The sequence below is a fragment of the Bos javanicus genome, chromosome 23, assembly GCF_032452875.1.
Source record: "Bos javanicus breed banteng chromosome 23, ARS-OSU_banteng_1.0, whole genome shotgun sequence".
Taxonomy (NCBI): domain Eukaryota; kingdom Metazoa; phylum Chordata; class Mammalia; order Artiodactyla; family Bovidae; genus Bos; species Bos javanicus.
Window position 1 is genome coordinate 28068655 of NC_083890.1, and position 27060 is coordinate 28095714.

At 45.5% G+C, this 27060-nt stretch overlaps 1 protein-coding gene and 1 non-coding gene across 3 annotated transcripts; both read left to right on the forward strand.

Annotated features, from left to right (window-relative positions):
- Nucleotides 1–3109: 3109 nt before the first annotated feature.
- Nucleotides 3110–8768, forward strand: LOC133236501 (BOLA class I histocompatibility antigen, alpha chain BL3-7-like). Of its 2 annotated transcripts, XM_061398561.1 has the most exons (8): nucleotides 3132–3280; nucleotides 3570–3839; nucleotides 4039–4314; nucleotides 4927–5202; nucleotides 5312–5425; nucleotides 5864–5896; nucleotides 6036–6099; nucleotides 6263–8768. In XM_061398561.1, the coding sequence occupies exons 1-6, from the start codon at nucleotides 3208–3210 to the stop codon at nucleotides 5872–5874; spliced, it is 1020 nt and encodes a 339-aa protein (XP_061254545.1). In that variant the 5' UTR covers nucleotides 3132–3207; the 3' UTR covers nucleotides 5875–5896; nucleotides 6036–6099; nucleotides 6263–8768. The 2 variants fall into 2 exon arrangements, with proteins under 2 accessions (XP_061254546.1, XP_061254545.1); XM_061398562.1 differs by lacking the exons at nucleotides 5864–5896; nucleotides 6036–6099; nucleotides 6263–8768 and having other exon boundaries at nucleotides 3110–3280; nucleotides 5312–5568.
- A 6142-nt stretch (nucleotides 8769–14910) lies between these two features.
- Nucleotides 14911–14983, forward strand: TRNAG-CCC (transfer RNA glycine (anticodon CCC)). Its single transcript has one exon. It is a non-coding gene; the product is annotated as a tRNA-Gly (tRNA).
- The last annotated feature ends 12077 nt before the right edge of the window (nucleotides 14984–27060 follow it).

Sequence of the window (27060 nt, forward strand, 5' to 3'; positions counted from 1 at the left end):
AACACAAGCAGTGAATACTAATCAGAACAAGGAAGAATGGATCTGTTATGGTCTCAGGGTGAGAGAAAATGCCTCTGCTCCAAGCTCTCCTTGCTCGCTGCCCTTATGGTTACATGGCTGATAGTAAATGTCACTGCTGAAGGCTCCATGACTTTTTTAAGGTTCCCAAAGAAGGTGTAGAACATTAAGAAATTTAACAACTTTTGCATCTACCTGACAGCAATGTCCACCAGCTCCCCCCAGGCACCTTGAAGGCAAAAGCTGTTTATATGGCTCTCCACTGTGTCCTTGGAGCCACACAGAGTAACTGGCATATGTGTCCTTAGTCAAGACCCGATGGATGGTTAAATGAATCACCACATACCATCTCTCCCATGGGTTCCAAATAGGAAAAGGGGTACGTCAAGGCTGTATATTGTCACCCTGCTTATTTAACTTCTATGCAGAGTACATCATGAGAAACGCTGGGCTGGAAGAAGCGCAAGCTGGAATCAAGATTGCCAGGAGAAATATCAATAACCTCAGATGTGCAGATGACACCACCTTTATGGCAGAAAGCGAAGAGGAACTAAAAAGCCTCTTGATGAAAGTGAGAGAGGAGAGTGAAAAAGTTGTCTTAAAGCTCAACATTCGGAAAACTAAGATCATGCCATCTGGTTCCATCACTTCATGGCACATAGATGGGAAACAGTGGCAGACTTTATTTTGGGGGTTTCCAAAATCACTGCAGATGTTGATTGCAGCCATGAAATTAAAAGACGCTTACTCCTTGGAAGGAAAGTTATGACCAACCTAGACAGCATATTAAAAAGGAGAGACATTACTTTGTCAACAAAGGTCTGTCTAGTCAAGGCTATGGTTTTTCCAGTAGTCATGTATGGATGTGAGAGTTGGACTATAAAGAAAGGTAAGTGCCAAAGAATTGATGCTTTTGAACCGTGGTGTTGGAGAAGACTCTTGAGAGTCCCTTGGACTGCAAGGAGATCCAACCGGTCCATCCTAAAGGAGATCAGTCCTGGGTATTCATTGGAAGGACTGATGTTGAAGCTGAAACTCCAATACTTTGGCCACCTGATGTGAAGAGCTGACTCATTGGAAAAGACCTTGATTCTGGAAAAGATTGAGGGCAGGAGGAGAAGGGGCTGACAGAGGATGAGAGGGTTGGATGGCATCACCGACTCAATGGACATGAGTTTGGGTAAACTCCAGGAGTTGGTGACGGACAGGGAGGACTGGCATGCTGTGGATCATGGGATCGCAAAGAGTCGGACACGACTGAACGACTGAAGTGAACTGAACTGATGGAGCTAAAGTTTAAGGATGAGACTTAATTGACAAGGCCAAGAATTACATGGACAAGTAAAGGTCTACATGACTTAACTTGATGGTGTTGTTTTCCTGGAGCAATGAATGGTAAACTTGTGGCATAAAAGAGATTATGTTTTTTTCTTTGAAGTGAGTGTGCTTGGTGAACATTAGCTTTACTCTGATGATGCTGTAAAAGATCTGATACACTGCAAGAGGAACAGAAGTAAGTATATCATGTTATAATAGGGCATAGAATGGTATGTTAATTCTGCTGCTGCTGCTACTGCTAAGTCACTTCCGTCATGTCTGACTCTGTGTGACCCCATAGACGACAGTCCACCAGGCTACCCCTTCCCTGTTATTCTTCAGGCAAGAACACTGGAGTGGGTTGCCATTTCCTTTTCCAATGCATGAAAGTGAAAAGTGAAAGTGAAGTCGCTCAGTCATGTCCGACCCTCAGTGACCCCATGGACTGCAGCCTTCGAGGCTCCTCCATCCATGGGATTGTCCAGGCAGGAGTACTGGAGTGGGGTGCCATTGCCTCATCCGATGTTAATTCTACAATCTGCTATTATCCACTTGTGTTAGAGTAACTTAAGAAAACCTGGTGTGAATATCGGCCTCTCAGAATTCTCATGCTTAGATGAAATTCAAAAGATGGGGTTCTAATATTAATATAGGTATTGCACAAATATTGCTATGTTGTATTTCTTATTGCAAAAATGAGCTGCTTTTTTAAGGAAAATCAAAAGGCTTACGGTCATATTTCAAAATGCAAATTATTTTTCTAAAAAAAAATCTTCTAAGATGACATAGGAAGTACACATCAAGCACTTCTGCTACATTCCAAAGTATTATGTCCGAAGGAAAATAATTTGTGTGACCTGAAAGCCTCTCTTTCATGGAATACAGTGTTTACTGCAAAGAATGAATGACGCTGGAAGATCTACAAAACTTAGTGAAGCATTGTATTAGTTTTAAAAAATCTTATATTAGTATAAAAGACAGTCAATGTGCAAAATAAGCTTATGGATTTTAGTGTAATAGAATAGGAAATATTCAATAATATCATTTCACGTCCACTTTGAAAATAACCTTTGAGAAACTACCACTTTTGTAGTTTTAGTTTTGGATCAAAGATGAACTTAGATAATTATCTGAAAAGTTATTTAAAATACTATTACGTGTGTGGGGGCTTTTTATTTTCATAGACTTCAACCAAAATAATGGATTTAACATAGAAGCAAACGTAAACATCCAGCGATCTTCTAATGAGAATGACAAGAAGAGACTTGCAAAAATATAAAAATGTAAAAAGCTCCACTGTTCCCACTGTAGTGTTTATTTGGGGAAATAGTTATATTCCATGTTAACTGTGTGAGTTATTAATATTATTCTAAATAAATGAATAAGCAAATTCTAACTCTATTATTTCTACTATGCAAAATATCGATGGAAGTAACTATAAACAAAATTACCCTTGGGGTCCACACTAATTTGTTGGATTGTATAAATATTCTGACCAAAAATGTTTTGAAAATCGCTGCCAGAAGCCCTTGGGCCAGGACTCAGGGAGTGTGACAAAAAGCTCTCGGTGCAGGAGAGGAGGGATCAGGACAACGTCCCAGGTTCCCCGGCGGGCAAGGGTCTCAGGGTCTCATAGTCAAGGGCCATGTCTGGCTGGGGCCGGGACGCTCCATCTAGGGGCTTCCCGTCTACACGAGTTTGACTTTCTCTCTCACAACCTGTGTCGGCCCTCCTATCGGGATACTTGTGACGCGGCCCCAGGTCTCACTCCCATTGGGTGACCGATTTCTAGCGGCCAGTATTCATCCCCGCGGTACCAGGTTACAAAGTGTTCATCCACCCGCTGAACTCGCTTCTCCCCAGACCCGGGAGATGCGGGTCATTGGGCTGAGAACCCTCGTCCTGCTGCTGCCGGGTGCGCTGGTCCTGACCGAGACCTGGGCGGGTGAGTGCGGGGTCTGGAGGGAACGGGCTCTGCGGGGAGGTGGGTGGGCAGGACCTCCAGGGAAGGAGCGAGCCCGCCGCCCTCGCCCAGACCTGCCTCCTCCCCCTCTCCCGTCCTGTCCCTCCCTTGCTTCCCGCCCCCTCTTCTCTGCCCCCCAAGTCCTGGTCCTTCTCCGACCTTTTCCGTCTCACGAGCCCCTGGCCCTTCCCTCCTCCCAGTTCCGTCACCTCAGGCCCGGGACCCGAACCACGAGGAGGTTGGGCCGGGTCTCACCCCTCCCCGCCCCCAGGCTCCCACTCCCTGAGGTATTTCGTCACCGCCGTGTCCCGGCCCGGCCTCGGGGAGCCCCGCTTTATCATCGTCGGCTACGTGGACGACACGCAGTTCGTGCGGTTCGACAGCGACACCCGGGATCCGAGGATGGAGCCGCGGGCGCGGTGGGTGGAGCAGGAGGGGCCCGAGTATTGGGATCGGAACACGCGGAGAACCAAGGACTCCGCACTGACTTTCCGAGCGAACCTGAACAACCTGCGCGGCTACTACAACCAGAGCGAGGCCGGTGAGCTACGCGGGCCCGGGTCCAGGTCACGACCCCCATCCCCAGGGACAGGCGGGGTCGCCCCGAGTCTCCGTGTCCGAGGGTCACCCCAACACTGTGAGACCCGCCCCTCCCCCCGACCCGAGAGGAGCTCGCGGGGACTTGACCGGGTTTCATTTCAGTTTGGGTTTAATCCCTGCGGATGGTCGGGGCGGGTCAGAGTCTCACACCGTCCAGGAGATGTACGGCTGCGACGTGGGGTCGGACGGGGGTTTCCTCCGCGGGTATGATCAGTACGGCTACGATGGCAGAGATTTCCTCGCCCTGAACGAGGACCTGCGCTCCTGGACCGCGGCGGACACGGCGGCTCAGATCTCCAAACGCAAGTTTGAGCAGCGTGGTGCTGCGGAGCGTGTGAGGAACTACCTGAACCGCGAGTGCGTGGAGGGGCTCCGGAGACATCTGGAGAACGGGAATGACACGCTGCTGCGCGCAGGTACGAGGGGCGCGGGGCTTTCCTGATCTCCCCTCGGGCTGGAGCTGGCTTCCCACGAGGAGAGGAAAATGGGATCCCTGTGGGAATAGCGCCCCAGGTTCTTGTCAGGAGAGGGAAGAATGCGCCCGGATTTCCATATTCTGTACAAGACGGTGACTCGCCAGTAGCTTCATTTCTCTTGAAGGACAATTAAGGAATCCAGTGCCTTTGGGGAAGAAGCAGGAAACCATCCCTGAAATAACTGGTCAGTGGTGCCCTTTCACCCTGCCCGCCATCTTGTGACCCATGACTTTCTCAAGGCCTGTTCTCAGACCAAGAGCATCATAAGAGGCCAGACTCCAGCTTTTCTGAGTCATTCAGTTTCCAACAAAGTCAGGACCATTGCTCTGTATTCTCCCCCTTAAGGTGGAGCATCCTACCATGGCTCTCACCCTGACTCCAGAACTTTACAAGGACTAGGAGATTTTCCCACACACCAGAGCCCAGGCTGGTGTTTGTGCTTTTTCTTTTCAAACTCATGCTCTCATCATTTCTCAGAATGATCACGTGATGCTTCCTCTGTGCCCCATGGGAGTAACATAAAGTGTGAATTTTCTGATTCTTCTTCCTCAGACCCTCCAAAGACACATGTGACCTGTCACCCCATCTCTGGTCGTGAGGTCACCCTGAGGTGCTGGGCGTTGGGCTTCTACCCTGAGGAGATCTCACTGACCTGGCAGCGTGACGGGGAGGACCAGACCCAGGACATGGAGCTTGTGGAGACCAGGCCTTCAGGGGATGGAACCTTCCAGAAGTGGGCAGCCCTGGTGGTGCCTTCTGGAGAGGAGCAGAGATACACATGCCGTGTGCAGCATGAGGGGCTTCAGGAGCCCCGCACCCTGAGATGGGGTAAGGATGGAGATGGGATGTAGCTTTTCTCAGATAAAGCAGGAGCCCTTCAGGACTCAAAGGTCAGGACTCAAGCCTGAGGTCAGGGCCTCTTCCTTTTCCTCCACAGAACCTCCTGAGACCTCCTTCCTCACCATGGGCATCATTGTTGGCCTGGTTCTCCTCGTGGTGGCTGTGGTGGCTGTGGTGACTGGAGCTGTGATCTGGAGGAAGAAGCGCTCAGGTAGGGAAGGGAGGGAGGGATCTGAGTTTTCTTGTCTCACTGAGGGGTTTCAAGCCCAGGTAGAAGTTTGCCTGCCTTGTTCCTGGGAAATACCATCCACACATATGGGCTTGCTGGTCTGGAGCTGATGCTAACATTGACCCTTTTGTAAAGTACATGTGAAAATGAAAGATAGATTTTTCACCTTCATAATTCCAGTTGGGGTCTGTTTCTCAGCACTTGAAGGTCAGAGGGGAAGGTCCCCACTGAGTTCACACCTCTAGAAGGGTTGGAGATGGTCCAGACCCCCCACATCTCCTTTCTTTATATTCCTGATTCTGTCCTGGATTTTTGGTTACAGTTCCAGAAAGTTCTCTGGGGTCCAGAAGTAGGGGGTTTCTTTAGGATATCATGATTCAGTCTTCTCCATGGATTCTCCATGATGTTTTCTTCTTGCAGATGAAAAATGAGGGAGCTACACTCAGACTACAAGTAAGTGCAGAGAGGATGCGATTCCTGGGACCCTTCTGAGGGTGCAGACAAGAGGTCATGGGGGCTCATCCTCCTCAAAGTGCCTTCTCTAGTTTCTTTCCTGTGGATTCTGACCACATCCTGGTCTTTTCTCCCCCAGGCAGTGAACGTTTATCAGACTAGAGCTCTGATGTGTGGGACCAGAGCTCTCATGGATCCTAGAGGTGAGACCCTGGAGGTTCTTGACTGGGAGAGGAGTTGGTGCAGGGGGGACACACTGGGTGGTGGGGGTCTTTGAGTGGGACATGTGAGCATGTGGGGGGCTGTGGAGAATGTGAGCCCTTACATGACTGACCTACACTGGTTCATGATTCTTTTCTTTCACAGTGTGAAACAGCTACCTCGTGGGGACTGAGTGATGCAAGACTCCATATCCCACCCCTGCATTATGACTTGAAGATCTGACTTCACTTTCTGCAGAAGTCATCTGAATGTGTCTGTGCTGCTATTAGCATAATGTAAAGAAGTGGTGAGCCTGGCCCTCCTCTGTCCACCACGACCCCTCCACACCCTGGACTGTTTTCTCTGATGGTCCTTCCTGATCCAACAGAGGCCGGGCTGGGCTGTCTCCCTCTTTGTCTTAACTTCTTTTCCTTTTTCATATCTTATTGAAAATCAGGATCCAAACTACAGATTTCCCCCATAGGTCCTCATCAATCTAGTCCCCTAGTGTTTGCCTGTGTGGGTCTGTTTTGTAAAACTTAACAAATGTTTGTACAGTTTTAGTATGTCTAAATGTCTTTAATAATATTAAATTTAGTAAAAGCAAAGAAATTGCTTTTCTTTTACGATCATTTTAGTCATCTTCATATATGCTTTATCCTTACTAACCAAGTCTTTTATTTCATTTTTCTTTTTTTTTTTATTTCCCTCAAAATATCAATGTTACTGGTTTCTAAGAACTCATTTATGGCTAAGGATAGTAGCTATTTGTCATGCAGTGTAAATGAAATACCATGTTTTATTGCCACCTGGTAAGCCCTTAAAGCAGAGTCTAATTTGGGCTTATATTTGGTTAGAAAATAGGACCCATAAGTCAACAATAATTGTTTTCTGAAAAGAAAAATATCCTGTGATGTAGTGTGAAGGAGGGTTGGTTGCCTAGAAGGGAAGAACAGCACTTGTGAGAAACACACAAGTGGCACTGATGTCAGTGTGAGTAGATGTTATGCTGTAGCTACCACAATACAACATTTGGCCTGAGGTCACATTATAAAGATATAGGGAGGTGCTTCACATTGATCCTGCTTTCCAGGTGGCTCCGTGATAAACAATCCATTTGCCAATGCAGAAGACTTAGGAGATGCAGGTTTGATTCTTGGGCTGGGAAGATCCCCTGGAGAAGGGAATGGCAATCCACTCCAGTATTCTTGCCTAGAAAATTCCACGGACAGAGGAGCTTGGGGGGCTACAGTCCATGGGTCGCAAAGAGTTGGATGTGAATGAGTGACTGAGCACAGACACAGCACATTACACTGACCATCCATTCATACCAGCTGCATGCCACATACATGACACAGTATTTTATATCTGGGAAACATCACTGAAGTTAAAGAGAAAAGTTGCTGGCCTTATGGAGCATGTATTCAAGTGGTAGGAGACAGACTATGTCTTATCAGTAGGCTAAATAAGGAAAGTGTTCTGTTGTGAAAGGATGGGAACAACAGAAAGATGCAGTGGGGAACGTGATGCACAGTGTGAGTGTGAGGACAAGGAAGGTGGCTATTGTACTAGGGTGGTCACTGTGGGTCTCACCGGGAAAGTGGCCTTTGGGAAAGATTTAAAGGACAGGCTAGTTACCCCCGATGACTGGAGGAGGTTCTTTCCAGGCAGGGGGAACCTCCAGGCAAATGCACCAGGGCAGGAGTGCCGGGAGCCACCTCGGGAGATCCCACCCATGACAAAGGTCATGCGGAAGAGACCTGACAGGCAAAGGCAGATCGGGCCTCGAGGGACCCCCTGAATCTGCTCGAGCATCTACCCCAAAACCAGAATCTGTCTTACTATTTTGTGCCTTTCACCAACTCCTCTGACATTAACAGGGGGCTATCCCCGACCACCTTTCTCTGGAAAAAGTCAACTTAGGGCTTTAGTTAATAAGTCTCCTGGGCATGATAGGAGTGTTTCAATTCAAACCCCTCTGACGGCTTTCTAGCTTGCCTGGCAGGTTTATCTATACTCTTGCAATTAACACTCATGATTGTTCACAGCCTCCCAACCGTGAGAGACATACTAAACATTATAAAACATTCTAAAAATATAGAGCCTTTTGAAGAGTTAAAAACTATTAGAGTAGTGCTGGTGTAAGATTTCATTGTTGAGCCAATGCTTGCTGCCAAGTTCCCATATCCCTTATCCATTGTACACCTGGGAGTGCATTAGTTAATGTAGTTGGAATGTAAGAAAAACAAGTAGTAGCCTTGGAATTAACCTCATCAGACCTTTGAGCTAATTGGTTCTTTCTCTCTTGTAACCTGCCATACCTTTGTTCTATGAAATGTAACTTTGTTCAGTACTTTTTGAGAGTGATGCAGATTGGAAAAATAAAGAAAAAACACTTTAAAGGAGAAAACAAGTTTTCTGGTTGACCAACCTTTATCAGAAAAGAGTTATAAAATGTTGGCAGGCCACAGGGCCAGAAGATAATGTACATAACACAAAGACCCTTGTCAATGAAAAGGTATGCAGAAAACATCCTGGTCCCAGTGAAGGTCAAACTGATGTCATGTTGAGCTGCCTCTGTATGACTTTGTGTCCTTCACTTCTGAAAATGTGTAATTCAGGGTATAAAAGCTCCTTTTGAAAATAAAACTGCAAATCCCATTTCTCCAGAGCTCTGGTCTCTGTGTCTTTCTTTTTCTCTCTCTTTTTTTCTTTAGGCTGACCCCTTGAAACAGAGAGGCTCTCTGAGTTCACTTTTTTTGCCCGGGCTTCTAAGACCCAATCAGGAAGGTGCCCTGTGTCTTCACCCAGGGGAGAGGCTGCCCTGCATCTTCACCCCACCGAGAGGGCGCCTGCGGCCTCTGAGAACAGAGTAAGCCCCGTGTCAGGGACATTATTTGGCTTTCTGTGTAAACCAAAGAATATCAGCCTCCTGTTTTCTCTTTATTCTTTATTCTCTTATCGTTCAACCCCAGACTATCAGGTTTCAACCCATTATAAGACCCGTGTCATCTCTCTCTCGCCTGAGGGTACCCTAGGATCCTGCTGGGGCTGGACCCCGGCACAGGAGGATGTCTGTGTGTTTCTGTTAAGGTGAGGAGGCCAGTACGGCTGGAGCAGATTAACTGAGATGAGGTCAGAGGTACAGCCAGACCTTGTAGGCCTGGAGGGTGTTGGAACTGTTTTGACTTTTACTCTGAGTGAGATGGGAGTTATAAGATTGTTTTCAGCAGAAGAAGAATGTGGTACAACATTTATTTTTTGATATTTTAACTTTATTGGAGTATAGTTGACTTATAATGTTATAGAAGTTTTGGGTGTACAGCAAAGTGACTCAGTTATTCATATACATACACTCATTCTTTTTTAGATTCTTTTCTCATATAAGGTATCACAGAATATTGAGTAGGGTTTCCAGGGCTATACAGTAGGTCCTTGTTGGTTATCTGTCTTTTCTGTAGTAATGTATGTATGTTCATCCCAGGCTTCTGATTTAATCCTCCCCACAACATGTTCCCTTGGGAACCATAAATCTGTTTTTGATATCTGTTAGTCTGTGTCTGTTTTGTATAAGTCCAGTTGTATCTTTAAAAAAACTAGATTCCACATATGAGTGAATCTCAGGTGGAATCATTGTCTTTCTCTGACTGACTCACTTCACTTAGTGCGATAATCTCTAGGTCTGCCCTTGTCACTACAAGTGACATTATTTATCCAAATAGGTCCAAGATGGCAGAGGAGTCAACTTCTGCTAGACCCTGAGCCTCAGGATGCACTCCACATCAACAAGCTAAATGACACGCCCACAGGTGCTGTGACGGTTTCAAGGCAGATCATTAAGGTCAAAAGTCTGACCACGGTCCAGTTCCTTGAAATCCCACCACTTTCCCAAAATAGCTGGAATACTCCTCCCACTCATTAGCCTATGAAATCACCCACTCTCATAAAAATTGACAACTCCATGGCCTCTTGCGACTCTTGCCTTCTGAGATGGCTTACCCAATGTCTACAGAGTGTGTTTCTCTCTAAAAAATCCACTTTTTACCTATCACTTTGTCTCTCACTGAATTCATTCTGAGAAGAGACATCAAGAACCTGAGAATCAGTAAGTACTGAGACCAGATGTGATGTCAGTTAAAAGAACGTGGATTTGAGTCCCAATCTGAGTTGCCCAGTTTCACTTGGATTCTTTGTCCGACATCTTAGCTTCCAGATCTTCAGCTCAGACTCCCCAGGGCTCTGCCCTCCCCTTCATGTGATCATAGTGCAGGAAGGCCTGACCACCCAAGTGTCCACCAGCAAAAAAGCTGGCCTGCACAGATCCATCCTGGGACAGCACCGTGATGTTGTAACAAAGACTGTGGGATCCTGGGGAAGGAGGAACCACAGATGAAGCTGCTTTCTGGAGACAAGTGCACATCAGATGTTTCACAGACCAGTTCTGTGTCCTGACCTGCTCCAGGTGCTGAGGATGCAGAACATGCATGTGTACAAGGGACCAGAATGAGGATTTCCATACGGGAAAATGGGAAAGAGAAGGAGGGAGAGGGGAATCGAGGAGTGGAGGGAGAGAGTGGAGATGGACACACGTGTAGGACAAGTGCCAGGACAGGGAGGCACCGGCTCCCTAAGGGTCCAGGCAGGAGGGCAAGGGGAGAGGCAGGAAGAGCAGGGTGAGGGGAGGTGGAGTCAGAGGGAGGGAAGGGCAGTGTCAGACCCAGGACCAGAGGGATCCCTGCTCAGAGGGGGGCCAGGTGAGATGGAGAGCGAGGGCTGCTGCCCCTAGTGTAGGCTCATCATGGACAAGGTGGGCTCCAGGGAGGGTGAGGCAGGAGGCAGAGGGGCCTGAGGGACTGGGCTGTGGCCCCAAGAGAGATGAAGGTGGGCCAGTAACCTGGGGGAGGTGAAGGAGTGGGTCTGGGCGCAGAGTGCAAAGAGACATGGTGAGGCCCTCTAGGGAAAGACCAGTTGACCAAGTGGCATAAAACAAAGATCTTGTTGAGGTAGTGAGAGGCTGCTGGTATCCAGGAACCAAAGAGAGGGTGATGAAAGCCAAGGAGGTGGGCAGTGGATCAAGGGCAGTATTCCCACTGTGGAGGAGGGGCAAGAGGCTGCAGAGGAGATAGTGGTGAGGGCCTGGGACTGGGGCACAGGGCATCTGTTAAATGTCTGTTACCCAGGGTAACCCCCCTTGGGTTAGGGTGAAGACAGGAGAAGAGAGGTGCCCTGGGTGAGGGAGGGTGAGAGTGAGGTGGTGATTTGGGGAACCACAAGAGTGGGCCTGTTACTAATTACTTGGTGAGGGCCCAAGGCACTCGGACAAGGGTGGGAGCAGGGCAAGGTGTCATGGGGGGAGCTGGAGAGGGACCAGTGCAAGTGGACTCCAGCACCTGTGGCCTGGAGAGTGGAGGGATCCAGAGGGTTAGGTTTAGGATGCAGAAGTGGGGAGGGGCCGTGTTGGGGGAAAGGATCACCTTGGACGAGGGCCAAGAGCAGGTGCCTGCACAGGGGCGGAGGTAGGAGGATGGGTGTCAAGTGGGGGACTGGTCCTCCCCTCAGGGGCTGGGCACTTTGCTCAAGGCCCAGGGATCATTGGCAGGAGAGCTCCTCCTGCTGATGAAAATAGGGTAGTGAGGGTGGAGGGAAGTGCCCCTGAGCAAAAGTCTTCTGGGTGGGGGGCGGAAAAGAAAGGCTAGTGAAAGCTGAAGGGAGGTAGGAGCCTTGCAGGTGACTGATTCTCGCAGGAGAAGACCCATGAGGGGAGGGGAAGGACCTGTGGTGGGAAAGGGGATACGGGGGTGGGGACGCCCTAGGAAGGGATCAGAGAACTGTAGAGAGGAGGGGGCAGCAGGGAGGGGAGGGCAAATCCCGAAGGGGCACAGGAGATGGCAGGGGAAGAGGTGCGAAAACAGTTGTGGAACACCAACACAGCAGAAAATTTGAGTTCACGTTAGTGGGGAGGTGGGATGTGAAGAGGGAAGTGGGGAGTGGAGACCACAGAAATCGCAGGAAGAATCCTTTGGCCACAAAGCCACCAGACTTTAATTTCTGTCTGTGAAAATAATCAATAAACAGTCTGTAGTAATAAAAATAGAATGGAGTTTTATTTGAGCCAAACTGACTAACCTGTAAACCAGCTACTCAGATAACTCTGAGAAGCTGGTCCAGGGATTCAGAGTTTTCAGCACAGCTGGGTATTTTTTGTTGCTGTTGGTTTATTTTGTTGTTTTTGTTTTGGGTTTTTGTTTATTTTTTGGTGTTTTTTAGGCACACCAAAATCTTAGTTCCCAGATGAGAGACTGAACCCGGGGCCAACAGCAGTGAAAGTGCTGAGTCCTAACCCCTCCACCAGCAGGGAATTCCCTTTCACCACAGTTGTATATCTTGTCAGCGCAAAGAACATTCAACAAGTCAGGGATAGATTTCTCCAAGGTTTAAAAAACAAACCCAAATAGACCGCACGTGCGGCACGTGCAGCATGGCCTTGACACTAGGAGGTGAGTCTTATCATGAAAGGAGGACCAGGGTCTGCGGCCCAGAAGAGGGGCATTCAGTTTTTAGGAAGTGTGGTTCAGGGCCCTTGTGTCCTTCCCAGAGCTCCTGGTCGCTAGAAAAAGACCTTTAACTCCAAGGACTGAGGCCCCCTGAGCACAGTCGGCCTGGAAACTCCTTGACTCCGAGACCAGAAATGAGAAGAGGGCAGAACTGGGAACAGGAGGAGAGGACAGCACTCAGGGGCCTCGGAGGGCGCTGCACGACTGCTGGGAAGTGGTCACCTGAGCCTCGGCCCTCCAGGAGCCCTTGCAGGCCTCTGACAGGAGCAACGCGGGAGGTGGGGGGCAGCCTTCCACCCAGGGGGTCAGAGGACGGAGGTGTGTGAAGAGGAGGAAGGCGGGCAGGGCAGGTGCAGCAGGGAGAGCAGCGGCTGGGAACTGGAAAGAGACAGAAAAGCGGGATGTGCTGTGGTGGCAACAGGTGGTCGCAGCAGGCCGCGTGTAGACCTCGGCCGCTTCTCGACCTTACCTTGCCCCCCACGCTCCCCATCCTCGCGCTCCCCCCACCCCCTCCCCAGGCCCCACATGTGAGATGCACCGCATGTGAGATGGTCCCCACGACACGCACCGAATCCCACCCACACCCCTGAAACCGCCCCAGGCTCCCAGCTGAGGACCTCAGTGAACCCCACTCACCAGCGCGGTAGCCGGGGGTGTAAATAGGCAGCTCGGGCTAGAAACGGCGGGACGATGAGCCGCCCCGGCGGCCGCGCGGAGTCTAACCGCTAGAGGGCGCTGCTTCTCGCCGGGAGATGCCGCCTCCTGGCGTGTGGTCAAGAGTATCTCTGAGCGCTCTGCTCAGTTCCTCTGAAACTCGCTTCTCCTTCCTGCACCTTCCTCTTTCTAGCTTGTTCTATTCTTTTTCGCTTTTTACGCTCACCTTCAACCGTTGGAGGGTTTTAGCTGTGCTGGCCCAGGACCTGGGCATTTTTACCTTTTCTGTGGCAGCTTCTCAGGGGCCTGTCTGGGGCTGTGATGGGAGGCCCTGATGCGGTGATGGAGGCCATAACCCCGCCTTCTCCCTCTGGCTTCGTGGGACTGGGGCGGTTAGGGGAACACCCCAGCTAAGACAGACACGTGCTTGAATTTAACACACACGGTTGAGTTCCTGTGTTTCCGCGCCGGGCTTCTTAAAAGACAATAGTGTATCTCTTCAGACGGAATTTCATCCAGGAAAAAAAGTGTCCTGGAAGTACTAATGTTCCAGGAATTACTCTCAGGGCCTGGACTAGACAGATGTTTCTTTTGTTTTAATGATATTTTACACCACCTGAACTCATTAGGAAACCCACTGAGGTGAGAAATGTCTCATTAAAAACAATCCAGGTAACTTTTCCAGTAACCACCTACATTAGCCCACTAGCTCCCCTCCTTGCTGAAGGCCGTCTCTGGATTATCTTCTAAATCCATCAGTTCCACACTCTCTGGTGACCCTTTATGTTTCTCAGCTCTTCACAAGCAAACTAGACCAGAACACTGCTGAGTCTTCAGCCACAAGCATTGGCTTGGATTAGACTCAAAGCACTTCCTCTTCAAAGGGAAGCACTTCCTCTTCAAAGGGCAGCACTTTGAAAACTAGGAATCTATCACGTTAGTCATGATGGAAAGAGATTTCTGGAGTTTCAAGTACCAAGTTTACCAGAGAGGGAAAAAAAGGTTGATTCCCACTTTCGATAACCTGCTATAGTACCTGAGATGCTTTCACTGGGATAAGTTGGTTGAAGGTTGAGTGGGACATCTCTATTTTTGCAATAATTTTTGGTGAGTTTAGGATTATTTCAAAACGAAAAGGAGAGAATCAGGGAGAGGAAGCAGAGGGAAGAGAAAGGAGGTGGCGGGGAAGAGAAAAAAGAGGAGGAAGAGGAGGGACATTAAAAATGCCCTCCATGAAAAATTGAGGACATTTCAGGGAAAGGGGCTGTCTTTATTCCTGAGGTTTTGGCCCCAACTCTATTGTGACTTCCCACCTGAGTGAGTGAACTGGATCAGTGACCATGCCTGATCACAGTGACTTTTTCCTAGACAAGAGGCTGGGCTGTGTGGAAGCCTACCTCACCATGCTCTGTCATGTCCCATAAGTCCTTCCCTCTTAGGCCTCCACAAGAGGGGCACTGAGTCATCAGGAAGACTGTGGAGCTTATTTTTAAATCCACAGTCTTAGCGCTTAACGTATATTATTTCCCACATGTGTTTTTGTTTATTTGACTGTTTTTTAAAACTTTTACCAAACTTGTACATGTATATATTTTTAAAGGGACTTCCTTGGTGGTCCAGTGGCTAAGACTCTGCTCTCCCAAAGCAGGGGGCCCAGGTTCAATCCCTGCTCAGGGAACTAGATCCCACATGCCACAGCTGAGAGTTCTCATGCCACAACTAAAGATACCACAACTAAAGATACCACATAAAGACCTGGTGCAGCTACAAGACATAATGAAAAGCTGTGGTCCTTATACCACTTTCCAAATCCCTGATTCTCTTTTCTTAGATGCAGGCATTTCAATAATCAATTGGCTTTTATCTTCTTGTTTTAATAACAAATTATATCACGGGAGGAGAAATTGGGAGGTTGGGATTAACATATACACACCACTGTATATAAAATAGATAACTAATAAGGACCTACTATATAGCATAGGGAATTCTACTCAATACTCTGTATGGCCTAAATGGGAAAAGGCTCTAAAAAGAGTGGATATAAGTTTATGTATAACTGATTCACTTTCCTGTACACTTGAAACTAATTGTTGTTCAGTTGTTAAGTCATGACTGACTCTTTGTGACCCCATGGACTGCAGCACACCAGGCTTTCCTGTCCTTCACTATCTCCCAGAGCTTGCTCAAACTCATGTCTATTGAGTCAGTGATGCCATCCAACCATCTCATCCTCTGTCTCCCCTTTCTCTTTCTGCCCTCAATCTTTCCCAGCATCAGGGTCTTTTCCCGTGAATTGGCTCTTTGCACCAGGTGGCCAAAGTATTGGAGCTTCAGCTTCAGCACCAGTCCTTCCAATGGATATTCAGGGTTGATTTCCTTTAGGATGGACTGGTTTGATCTCCTTGCAGTCCAAGGGACTCTCAAGAGTCTTCTCCAGCACCACAATTCAAAAGCAGTAATACTTTGCATTCAGCCTTCTTTATGGTTCAACTCCCACATCCTTACATAACTACCAAAAAAACCGTAGCTTTTACTATGGGGACCTTTGTCGGCAAAGTGATGCCTCTTCTTTTTAATACACTGTCTACGTTAGTCATAGCTTTTCTTGCAGGGAGCAATGTCTTTTAATTTCTTGGCTGCAGTCACCATCCACAGTGATTTTGGGGCCCAAGAAAATAAAATCTGTCACTGTTTCCACTTTTCCCTCTTCAGTTTGCCATAAACGGGTGGGACAAGATGCCATGATCTTAGTTTTGTCCATGTTGAGTTTTAAGCCAGGTTTTTCACTCTCCTCTTTCTCCTTCATCAAGAGGCTCTTTAGTTCCCCCTCACTTTTTGCCATTAGGGTGGTATTATCTTCATATCTGAGATTGTTGATATTTGTCTTGGCAACTTTGATTCTACCTTTTGATTCATTGAGCCCGGCATTTAGCGTGATATACTCTGCATAGAGGGCTTCGCTGGTAGCTCAGCTGATTGAGATCCTCTTGCAATGCAGGAGACCCTGGTTTCATTCTTGAGTGGGGAAGATCCCCTGGAGAAGGGATAGGCTATCCGCTCCAGTATTCTTGGGCTTCCCTGGTGGCTCAGATGGTAAAGAATCTGCCTGCAATGCAGGAGACCTGGGTTTGATTCCTACGTTGGGAAGATCCCCTGGAGGAGAGCATGGCAACGAACTCCAGTATTCTTGTCTGGAGAATCCCCATGGACAGAGGAGCCTGATGGGCTGCAGTCCATGGGGTTGCAAAGAGTCGGACACAACTGAGCAACTCAACACAGCACAGCACTCTGCATAGAAGTTAAATAAGCAGCATGACAGTATACAGCCTTTACATACTCCTTTCCCAATTTGGAGCCAATCCATTGTTCCATGTCCAGTTCTAACTGTTGCTTCTTCACCTACATACAGGTTTCTCAGGTTATAGGTAAGGTGGTCTGGAATTCCCATCTTTTTAAGAAATTTCCACACTATGTTGTGAGCTACACAGTCAAAGGCTTTTGCATAGTCAATGACGTAGAAGTGGAGGTTTTCTGGAATTCTCTTGATCCAACGGATGTTGGCAATTTGATCTCTGGTTCCTCTGCCTTTTCTAAATCCAGATTGTACATTTGGAAGTTCTTGATTCACATAATGCTGAAGCCTAGCTTGAAGGATTTTGAGCATAATCTTACCATCATTCGAGATGAGCTCAACTGTATGGTAGTTTGGACACTATTTTGCATTGCCCTTCTTTGGGATTGGAATGAAAACTGACCTTTTCCAGTCCTGTGGCCACTGCTGAGTTTTCCAAAATTGCTGGCATATTGAGTGCAACAGTTTAACAGCATCATCTTTTAGGATTTTTAAATGGCTCAGCTGGAATTCTCAGTCCTTGGGGTTGCAAAAAATCATACAGGACTGAGTGACTTCACTTTCACTTTTCACTTTGAGCTGGAATTCCATCACCTCCACTAGCTTTGTTCGTAGTAATGCTTCCTAAGCAACTAATACAGCGTTGTGAATCAACTATACTCCAGTTTAAAAAAGAAAAGTTGTGGAAGGGAGGAGCCAAGATGGCGGAGGAGTAGGACGGGGAGAACACTTTCTCCCCCACAAATTCATCAAAAGAGCATTTAAACATCGAGTAAATTCCACAAAAGAACTTCTGAATGCCGGCAGAGGACATCAGGCACCCAGAAAAGCAATCCAACTCTTCAAAAGGAGGTAGGAAAAAATATAAAAGACAAAAAAAGAGACAAAGAGGGAGGGACGGAGTTCCGTCCCGGGAAGGGAGTCTTAAAAAGAGAGAAGTTTCCAAACACCAGGAAACCTTCTCACTGCCGAATCTGTGCCGAGCTTTGGAAGCACAGAGGGCAACATAACAGGGAGAAAAAATAAATAAACAATTAAAACTCGAAGATTGCGAGTCCTACGGTAACTCCCCCAGCGGAGAAGCAGCGCAGACGCCTGCACGCGCCATTAGCAAGCGGGGGCTGGGCAGGGAGGCGCAGCGCGGGCTGCATCGCTTAGAGTAAGAATCTGGCCTGAATACCCTGAGCACTATCTGAGCGAAATAATTTGGGCTAGCAAACCAGACTGTGGGATATCTACCACGCGAAAAGCCAGCCCCAACCTAAGACACCGCCAGGCCCGCGCACGGAACAAAGAACTGAACAGAGATAGCCGGCTGCAGACCTTCCCCCTCCGGTGACAGGCAGCCAGAGCCGGAAGGGGGCAATCGCAGCCCCAGAGAGACATTATCTACAAAACTGTAAGCAGGCTTCTTTGCTAACTAAAACTTCTTGGGGGTCTGGACGGTTAACATCTGCCTGAGAAGGTGCGCCGGTTTTACACCCAGATAACAGAGTGGCGAGGAGGCGATAAGTCGCAGCATTGGTGCTCGCCAAACACCTCATCACTTGAGCTGCTCGGACCTGGAAAGAGCACAAAACTCAGGCCCAACTGAGTCTGCGCCTCTGAGGACTACCCGAGTGCCTGAACCTGAGCGGCTTGGACCTGGGAGGTACATGCAGCCCAGGGCCAGCCTCGGATTGTTCCCGGCGGAACAACCTAGAGCCCGAGCAGTGTGGGCAGGGAGGCTACACGCGCCGTGAGCGGGGGCAGACCCAGTGTGGCTGAGGCACTGCGAGCACACGCCAGTGTCATTTGTTTGCAGCATCCCTCCCTCCCTCCCCACAGCGCGACTGAACAAAGAGAAGAAACACAGCTCCACCCATCAGAACACCGACACAAGCTTCCCTAACCAGGAAACCTTGACAAGCCACCTGTACAAACCCACACACAGCGAGGAAAAGCCACAATAAAGAGAACTCCACAAACTGCCAGAATACAGAAAGGACACCCCAAACTCAGCAATTTAAACAAGATGAAGAGACAGAGGAATAGCCAGCAGATAAAGGAACAGGATAAATGCCCACCAAACCAAACAAAAGAGGAAGAGATAGGGAATCTACCTGATAAAGAATTCCGAATAATGATAGTGAAATTGATCCAAAATCTTGAAATTAAAATGGAATCACAGATAAATAGCTTGGAGACAAGGATTGAGAAGATGCAAGAAAGGTTTAACAAGGACCTAGAAGAAATAAAAAAGAGTCAATATATAATGAATAATGCAATAAATGAAATTAAAAACACTCTGGAGGCAACAAATAGTAGAATAACAGAGGCAGAAGATAGGATTAGTGAATTAGAAGATAGAATGGTAGAAATAAATGAATCAGAGAGAATAAAAGAAAAACGAATTAAAAGAAATGAAGACAATCTCAGAGACCTCCAGGACAATATTAAACGCTACAACATTCGAATCATAGGGGCTCCAGAAGAAGAAGACAAAAAGAAAGACCATGAGAAAATACTTGAGGAGATAATAGTTGAAAACTTCCCTAAACTGGGGAAGGAAATAATCACCCAAGTCCAAGAAACCCAGAGAATCCCAAACAGGATAAACCCAAGGCGAAACACCCCAAGACACATATTAATCAAATTAACAAAGATCAAACACAAAGAACAAATATTAAAAGCAGCAAGGGAAAAACAACAAATAACACACAAGGGAATTCCCATAAGGATAACAGCTGATCTTTCAATAGAAACTCTTCAAGCCAGGAGGGAATGGCAAGACATACTTAAAATGATGAAAGAAAATAACCTACAGCCCAGATTATTGTACCCAGTAAGGATTTCATTCAAGTATGAAGGAGAAATCAAAAGCTTCTCAGACAAGCAAAAGCTGAGAGAATTCTGCACCACCAAACCAGCTCTCCAACAAATACTAAAGGATATTCTCTAGACAGGAAACACAAAAATGGTGTATAAATTCGAACCCCAAACAATAAAGTAAGTGGCAACGGGATCATACTTATCAGTAATTACCTTAAATGTAAATGGGTTGAATGCCCCAACCAAAAGACAAAGACTGGCTGAATGGATACAAAAACAAGACCCCTACATATGTTGTCTACAGGAGACCCACCTCAAAACAGGGGACACATACAGACTGAAAGTGAAGGGCTGGAAAAAGATTTTCCATGCAAATAGGGACCAAAAGAAAGCAGGAGTAGCAATACTCATATCAGATAAAATAGACTTTAAAACAAAGGCTGTGAAAAGAGACAAAGAAGGTCACTACATAATGATCAAAGGATCAATCCAAGAAGAAGATATAACAATTATAAATATATATGCACCCAACACAGGAGCACCGCAGTATGTAAGACAAATGCTAACAAGTATGAAAGGAGAAATTAACAATAACACAATAATAGTGGGAGACTTTAATACCCCACTCACACCTATGGATAGATCAACTAAACAGAAAATTAACAAGGAAATACAAACTTTAAATGATACAATAGACCAGTTAGACCTAATTGATATCTATAGGACATTTCATCCCAAAACAATGAATTTCACCTTTTTCTCAAGCGCACATGGAACCTTCTCCAGGATAGATCACATCCTGGGCCATAAAGCTAGCCTTGGTAAATTCAAAAAAATAGAAATCATTCCAAGCATCTTTTCTGACCACAATGCAGTAAGATTAGATCTCAATTACAGGAGAAAAACTATTAAAAATTCCAACATATGGAGGCTGAACAACACGCTGCTGAATAACCAACAAATCACAGAAGAAATCAAAAAAGAAATCAAAATTTGCATAGAAACGAATGAAAATGAAAACACAACAACCCAAAACCTGTGGGACACAGTAAAAGCAGTCCTAAGGGGAAAGTTCATAGCAATACAGGCACACCTCAAGAAACAAGAAAAAAGTCAAATAAATAACCTAACTCTACACCTAAGGCAACTAGAAAAGGAAGAAATGAAGAACCCCAGGGTTAGTAGAAGGAAAGAAATCTTAAAAATTAGAGCAGAAATAAATGCAAAAGAAACAAAAGAGACCATAGCAAAAATCAACAAAGCCAAAAGCTGGTTCTTTGAAAGGATAAATAAAATTGACAAACCATTAGCCAGACTCATCAAGAAACAAAGGGAGAAAAATCAAATCAATAAAATTAGAAACGAAAATGGAGAGATCACAACAGACAACACAGAAATACAAAGGATCATAAGAGACTATTATCAACAATTATATGCCAATAAAATGGACAACGAGGAAGAAATGGACAAATTCTTAGAAAAGTACAACTTTCCAAAACTCGACCAGGAAGAAATAGAAAACCTTAACAGACCCATCACAAGCACGGAAATTGAAACTGTAATCAAAAATCTTCCAGCAAACAAAAGCCCCGGTCCAGACGGCTTCACAGCTGAATTCTATCAAAAAATTTAGAGAAGAGCTAACACCTATCCTGCTCAAACTCTTCCAGAAAATTGCAGAGGAAGGTAAACTTCCAAACTCATTCTATGAGGCCACCATCACCCTAATACCAAAACCTGACAAAGATCCCACAAAAAAAGAAAACTACAGGCCAATATCACTGATGAACATAGATGCAAAAATCCTAAACAAAATTCTAGCAATCAGAATCCAACAACACATTAAAAAGATCATACACCATGACCAAGTGGGCTTTATCCCAGGGATGCAAGGATTCTTCAATATCCGCAAATCAATCAATGTAATACACCACATTAACAAATTGAAAAGCAAAAACCATATGATTATCTCAATAGATGCAGAGAAAGCCTTTGACAAAATTCAACACCCATTTATGATAAAAACTCTCCAGAAAGCAGGAATAGAAGGAACATACCTCAACATAATAAAAGCTATATATGACAAACCCACAGCAAACATTATCCTCAATGGTGAAAAATTGAAAGCATTTCCTCTAAAGTCAGGAACAAGACAAGGGTGCCCACTTTCACCATTACTATTCAACATAGTTTTGGAAGTTTTGGCCACAGCAATCAGAGCAGAAAAAGAAATAAAAGGAATCCAAATTGGAAAAGAAGAAGTAAAACTCTCACTATTTGCAGATGACATGATCCTCTACATAGAAAACCCTAAAGACTCCACCAGAAAATTACTAGAACTAATCAATGATTATAGTAAAGTTGCAGGATATAAAATCAACACACAGAAATCCCTTGCATTCCTATACACTAATAATGAGAAAACAGAAAGAGAAATTAAGGAAACAATTCCATTCACCATTGCAACGAACAGAATAAAATACTTAGGAATATATCTACCTAAAGACACTAAAGACCTATATATAGAAAACTATAAAACACTGGTGAAAGAAATCAAAGAGGACACTAATAGATGGAGAAATATACCATGTTCATGGATTGGAAAAATCAATATAGTGAAAATGAGTATACTACCCAAAGCAATTTATAGATTCAATGCAATCCCTATCAAGCTACCAACAGTATTCTTCACAGAGCTAGAACAAATAATTTCACAATTTGTATGGAAATACAAAAAACCTCGAATAGCCAAAGTGATCTTGAGAAAGAAAAATGGAACTGGAGGAATCAACCTACCTGACTTCAGGCTCTACTACAAAGCCACAGTTATCAAGACAGTATGGTACTGGCACAAAGACAGAAATATAGATCAATGGAACAAAATAGAAAGCCCAGAGATAAATCCACACACATATGGACACCTTATCTTTGACAAAGGAGGCAAGAATATACAATGGATTAAAGACAATCTCTTTAACAAGTGGTGCTGGGAAATCTGGTCAACCACTTGTAAAAGAATGAAACTAGAACACTTTGTAACACCATATACAAAAATAAACTCAAAATGGATTAAAGATCTCAACGTAAGACCAGAAACTATAAAACTCCTAGAGGAGAACTTAGGCAAAACACTCTCTGACATACATCACAGCAGGATCCTCTATGACCCACCTCCCAGAATATTGGAAATAAAAGCAAAAATAAACAAATGGGACCTAATTAAACTTAAAAGCTTCTGCACATCAAAGGAAACTATTAGCAAGGTGAAAAGACAGCCTTCAGAATGGGAGAAAATAATAGCAAATGAAGCAACCGACAAACAACTAATCTCAAAAATATACAAGCAACTCCTACAGCTCAACTCCAGAAAAATAAATGACCCAATCAAAAAATGGGCCAAAGATCTAAATAGACATTTCTCCAAAGAAGACATACAGATGGCTAACAAACACATGAAAAGATGCTCAACATCACTCATTATCAGAGAAATGCAAATCAAAACCACTATAAGGTACCATTTCACACCAGTCAGAATGGCTGCGATCCAAAAGTCTACAAATAATAAATGCTGGAGAGGGTGTGGAGAAAAGGGAACCCTCTTACACTGTTGGTGGGAATGCAAACTAGTACAGCCACTATGGAGAACAGTGTGGAGATTCCTTAAAAAACTGGAAATAGAACTGCCTTATGATCCAGCAATCCCACTGCTGGGCATACACACTGAGGAAACCAGAAGGGAAAGAGACACGTGTACCCCAATGTTCATCGCAGCACTGTTTATAATAGCCAGGACATGGAAGCAACCTAGATGTCCATCAGCAATGAATGGATAAGAAAGCAGTGGTACATATACACAATGGAATATTACTCAGCCATTAAAAAGAATACATTTGAATCAGTTCTAATGAGGTGGATGAAACTGGAGCCTATTATACAGAGTGAAGTAAGCCAGAAGGAAAAACACCAATACAGTATACTAACGCATATATATGGAATTTAGAAAGATGGTAACGATAACCCTGTGTACGAGACAGCAAAAGAGACACTGATGTATAGAACAGTCTTATGGACTCTGTGGGAGAGGGAGAGTGTGGGAAGATTTGGGAGAATGGCATTGAAACATGTAAAATATCATGTATGAAACGAGATGCCAGTCCAGGTTCAATGCACGATACTGGATGCTTGGGGCTGGTGCACTGGGACGACCCAGAGGGATGGTATGGGGAGGGAGGAGGGAGGAGGGTAAATTTAAAATTTAAGAATTGAAAAAAAAAAAGAAAAAAAAAAAAAAAAGAAATTATAATGTGATTCTAAGCCTTGTGAAAAAATAAATGAAAACTTGTTTTAATCTTCCAAAAAAAAGAAAAGTTGTATCAGTCAAGGTTGAGTGAAGGAACTAGAGGTTACTCTAGGTGTGTTAAATAGGAAGGGGTTTTACAAAGGCTGTTAGGAGCTTTTGAAATCTCTGCTGCTGCTAAGTCACTTCAGTCGTGTTCGACTCTGTGCTACCCCATAGACGGCAGCCCACCAGGCTCCCCCATCCCTGGGATTCTCCAGGCAAGAACACTGGAGTGGGTTGCCATTTCCTTCTCCAATGCATGAAAGTGAAAAGTGAAAGTGAAGTAGCTCAGTCGTTTCCGACTCTTCGCAACCCCATGGACTGCAACCTTCGAGGCTCCTCCATCCATGGGATTTTCCAGGCAAGAGTACTGAAGTGGGGTGCCGTTGCCTTCTCCATTTGAAATCTCTAGAAGGACTGAGTGAGCAGATTTCCAGCTAAGCCTGATGAAACTATTACCAGAACAATGTAGATATATTAGATGTTCCTCTGAAGCTTGTCTATAAATTTATCAGTAATTTGTTACCAAATTCTCCTTCAACAGTGTAATTTTCCTCTCCATTTAAATGCATGCTAATCAATCAGTTTCATCTTTTTCTTGGGCATAGCTTTCTGTAGCTAGTAAAAGAATTCTTTTTATTCCTGAGGTTTTGGCCCCAAACTCCTGTTTCAATGTGGACCTGTTGACCCCTGCTTAACATCTGAAAGTGACAAATTATTTCAGATTAGACATTTAAGTATATAAAACAATACTGCTTAACATCTGAAGGTGACAGGAAAACTCTGGAACTTTCTTGACCCAGGACAGAAAAGAAAGGACTGTTGGTTGCTAAGGACACTGTTTCCACTGCAGTTTTGACTGTCATTATGTGTAGTTTGAAGGATTGTGCTATGGAGAAAAATGTAGTTTTCCTTGATATAACAGTGATCTAAACTAAGGCTGAGCGAAATTACACTCTATTAAGCAGTGGAACTAGATTAGAACCCAGGTTTTCTGGCTGTTTCTTCTCTGGTGTCTATTTTCACTCCATAACTTACCTACACTCAAAAAATGACCGACTCATTTGTGGCAAAAATCATTAGAAATCCTACCCTAGAACAAAAACCCCTGCAGAAGTGGGACACCCGTCACTACTGTAGCCTCAGTGCTGAAGTCAATCCCTGTCCCAGAGCAGGTGCTTAATAACTGTGTATAGATGATTGAATAGGTAAACGAATGAGTGGTGTGGCTGTTTACAAGTGGGAAAGCACAACTCCTGAAATGTTAAGGAACTCGCTGAAAGCCAGTTATATTTTATAAATTACAAGACGTGTGTGAACATATGCTGTGCTCAGTGCCCAGCAAGTGCAAGACAAGGAGGGAGCTGGGGTGCGACCCTGTGAGATGCCAGCCCGCCTCCCCTGAGAGACCACAAAGGTGATGCATTTCCAGGAGAGGCTCCCCTCTCAGAGGATCACTACCAGCCACTGCCACTAGAGGGCGCATCGAGACATTTCATCAGGAAGATACAGGCAGCCCAGGAGCCTCTTTTTGTTCAGGCCTTTTGTTATCATTGGGAGTTTCATTGAAGTTTTTTACCATCCTTGCAGTCCTTCTCCCCCGGCCCCCCGCACCCCCTACCTCCGCCTCTCATTATCTCTTTTCCTATGCTGACTGTATTTTCAAGTTAAATCTTCAATTTAACAATTTTACCACATCGAAATTTCCCTTATGCCAGTTTTTATCATCCTGACATTTATGTATTTGACTTTACTAGTGAGTTCTACTTTTTAAATACTTGCAGGTCTGTGATCCAGTTTCCAACCCTGCATTGTACCTCAGTGCCATTCACAAATCGGGTATCAACTGCAGGCAGCTAAACACAAGCAGTGAATACTAATCAGAACAAGGAAGAATGGATCTGTTATGGTCTCAGCGTGAGAGAAAATGCCTCTGCTCAAGCGTGCGTCCAAGCTCCCCTTGCTTGCTGCCCTTACGGTTACATGACTGATAGTAAATGTCACTGCTGAAGGCTCCATGACTTTTTTAAGGTTCCCAAAGAAGGTGTAGAACATTAAGAAATTTAACAACTTTTGCATCTACCTGATAGCAATGTCCACAAGCTCCCCCCAGGCACCTTGAAGGCAAAAGCTGTTTATATGGCTCTCCACTGTGTCCTCGGAGCCACACAGAGTAACTGGCATATGTGTCCTTAGTCAAGATCCGATGGATGGTTAAATGAATCACCACACGCCATCTCTCTCATGGGTAGAGCATAGGCACTGAAAAACTCTCCTGGGTGGAGAAAGTCATAGTTCCTTGAATCTGCCCTGATTCAGGGCTGCTGCCTTGAAAACTCTTGGGGTGGGGTCCTGAACCAAAAATGGAGCAACTCTACTTGTGTCCAGGCTTCAAATTCTTTCGAGGGTGGAACCTGAGATGCTACAACTATTTTACAAAGCAGAATGCACCTGTCAAGGTAAATAAATGCCCTCAATGTCAAAACTGATGATACATTTCCTATTGTTCATTGCTCACATGGAGATGGGTTTATTTGTATCTGTGTGTCCCAAATTCATTTTCAGGCTGGGGTCTCCCCAAGAATGGGGAAGGTGTCCAGTTTGTCTTGCTTGGCTCAGAATTCAAAATGGGTTAAACGCTAGGTCTGAGGACCTGTCACTGCAAGCCTAAGAAGAAGAGGCTGAAGGAGAAAGGTTTACTGAGGAGGGTGCTGAAGTTCACTTGAGATTCAGCTCTAATGAGGAAAACAGTGAATGAAGACCTGAGTTTTACTCCACCTCTTTCCATCCAACTCTACCACTCACAATTCACGTGTTGTTGTTTAGCCACTGAGTTATGTCCACCTGTTTGCGACCCCCTGGACTATCGTCCGCCAGGCTCCTCTCCTTTGTCCATGGAGTTGTCCCAGGCAAGAATACTGGAGCAGGTTGCCATTTCCTTCTCCAAGAAATCTTCCTGACCTGGGGATGGAACCCAAGTCTCTTGTATCTCCTGTACTGGCAGGTGGATTCTTTACCACTGAGCCACCATTTGGAGACAAATTTATTTAACTCCTCTGAGCCTCAGTCTTTGAATTTCAAAAAGGGGGATGCTTTTCCTACCTCACAGAGCCGATGTAAGGATCAAAAGAGACCAAGTATGTGAAAGTGGCCCAGAGTGCCCATAGACATGTCATAAAGCTCAGGTCAATTACTCTCTCTCCCTTGGGATGATTTCCTGGGTCTGCAGCAGCTGAGGGACCCACCCTAGGCT